This window comes from Kryptolebias marmoratus, linkage group LG14 (genome assembly GCF_001649575.2).
Source record: "Kryptolebias marmoratus isolate JLee-2015 linkage group LG14, ASM164957v2, whole genome shotgun sequence".
Lineage (NCBI taxonomy): Eukaryota > Metazoa > Chordata > Actinopteri > Cyprinodontiformes > Rivulidae > Kryptolebias > Kryptolebias marmoratus.
In genome coordinates this window covers 25505618-25507749 of record NC_051443.1, presented here as the reverse complement: position 1 = coordinate 25507749, position 2132 = coordinate 25505618, and the positions used below count along the sequence as shown (strand labels likewise).

The 2132-nt window shown below is 51.2% G+C and overlaps 1 protein-coding gene and 1 long non-coding RNA gene across 9 annotated transcripts in view; one reads left to right on the top strand and one right to left on the bottom strand.

The window, feature by feature from the left end:
* Positions 1-549, top strand: part of LOC119617649 — a 718-nt gene extending 169 nt beyond the window's left edge. The window contains exon 2 of the long non-coding RNA XR_005233996.1: positions 15-549. This is a non-coding gene — a long non-coding RNA (uncharacterized LOC119617649). The remainder of the gene's footprint in view (positions 1-14) is intronic.
* LOC108245755 (transcription factor 4) overlaps positions 1-2132 on the bottom strand; it is a 179084-nt gene that overhangs the window by 3815 nt on the left and 173137 nt on the right. For 5 of the 8 annotated variants that reach the window (XM_037979322.1, XM_037979321.1, XM_037979324.1 and 2 more), the window contains one exon: positions 1564-1729. In XM_037979322.1, coding sequence (XP_037835250.1) covers positions 1564-1729 — 166 coding nt within the window. The remainder of the gene's footprint in view (positions 1-1563; positions 1730-2132) is intronic. The other 3 variants (XM_037979326.1, XM_037979323.1, XM_037979328.1) reach the window with 1 other exon arrangement.

Here is a 2132-nt window from a genome sequence, read left to right as displayed (position 1 = left end):
GGGGGGGGGGACAGATTCCAAGACAGACAAGTTTAATTTTGGACAAACGGGTTTAAACTTCGACCTTTAAAGGAAAAACAGCAGCAGGTTCGGGAAGAGGAAGTTCTTTCTGTCGTTCTCTCCTCAAACCCTTAAACAACATTCTTCATCTGTAAAAACATCATCATCATCATCAGATTTCACAGGACCGCCACCTGCATCAGTTCTGGGTTCGGGATCCGGATGTTTCAGATTCAAACAAACGTTTGGTTTCTCCTCAGGAGAAGCGAAGGCTGCCCGGCTGCTTTCAGAAAAACGGAACTTTTCCGCCTTTTTAGTCTCTTCAGGTTGAACCGTTTCTCCTTCAGGGTCGTTTCAAAATAAAATACCTCAAACTTTAAACTGACACTGAAGAGAAGATTTTAACACTGACGAAAAGTCTAACGAGCCACCGGAGCCAATTAGAAACAAGATTTTAGCTTTAATTAGAGTTTAACAGGTTAACAGGAAACGTGTCCGGCTTCAACTTCCGGGTTCGGTTCCGATGTCGACTTTTTAAAATTTCCTACAGCTTAGATAAAAACGGTTCTTAAGGATATTCAGACGAGTTCTTCGCTCCGTCTGAAACGGACAGGAACGTCTTTTTCTGCCGTGGATTCGGTCAGAATGCTGCAACATGAAACCTGGGGCCGGTTCTGGAAGGTTCTAGAAGGTTCTAGGTCAGGGGTGAGTAACCCTGGTCCATCCTGCAGGTTCTACCTGTTCCTCTGCTCCGATGCACCTGGTTCATGGTTACATCACCTGTTAATCAGCCGTTGATTGAAAGCAGGTGCGTCGGAGCAGAGGAACAGGTAGAACCTGCAGGATGGTGGACCTCCAGGACCAGGGTTGTCTCATCCTTGTTCTAGATCAGGAGTGGCCAACCCTGGTCCTGGAGGTCCACCATCCTGCAGGTTCTACCTGTTCCTCTGCTCCGACGCACCTGCTTTCAATCAACGGCTGATTAACAGGTGATGTAACCATGAACCAGGTGCATCGGAGCAGAGGAACAGGTAGAACCTGCAGGATGGTGGGCCTGAGGACCAGGAGTGGACACCCCTGTTCTAGGTGGTCCTCTGACGGGCGTCCCGGTCCTGTACTCGCGGCGGACTCGGACAGTTGGGTCGAACCATCGTTGGTTCAGTTTCCCGCTCTGAGGCAGCCGAGCAGAACTTCTTTAGGAATATTTGGGGGGTTCTACTCTGCTGTGTGAGAAGCAGTTAAAACCAGGCTCAAGACCGTGGAGAGACCCAGGAGACCAACCAGGGGACCGACCAGGAACCTCCGCCTCGTCCTCCGACTCAGCGCGAGGACGAGACGGACGCCCGGCGGACGGGAACGTCTTGGACGTATTTAGCTGCTTCTCATCACACTCGATCACTTCATCAAAGTTCACAGGCTGGTTCCTAAAACACTTGGAGCTCCGAGTCCAGGTGTCCTGCAGCGTGTCCTCCGTCACCTGGACTCGGAGCTCAAGGTGTTCTGGGAAGACGTCCAGCTGAGGGGTTTGATGGAAGCGAACGTCTGAGCGGTGGGCGGGGTTACCTAGATCTTGACCTCTCAATAGACTTCAGGTCCTTGCTGTCCAAGTCGTCCTTCTTGGCGTCCAGGGACTTGGAGTCCTGCAGGAGGTTCTCGTCTCCTTCGTCCTCGGACTTGATCTCGGAGCTGACGGAGGAGGTGCTCTGACCCTGAAGGCCTCCGGACAGAGCTGCAGGACGGAGACACGGGGGACCTTCGTCAACGAACCGAGTTAACGACACGTTTGTACCTTCGACTCGAGGAAACGGCTCAACTGTCGGCCATCTTGAACTGGGCCGTACACCTGATGACGACTTTCTAATGAGAGACAGATGTCTCCGAACAAAACTGTCAAAAAAACCACGATTTTATTCTTCCATATTTTGCTAACAGAGCTCTTCGCTCTCAGGCTGCAGGTTTCCTTCTGGTTCCTAAAGGTTCTAACAGCAGAACAGGAGGCGGAGCTTCCAGTTCTGCTGCTGGAGGACAAACTGTCCACATGTCCTCTCTCTGCTGCTAACAGGTGTAGTTCCTATAGTTTCAAACTATAGGAACCACAGCTGGACCACTTCCTGTCTCTGTCTCTTTCCTGT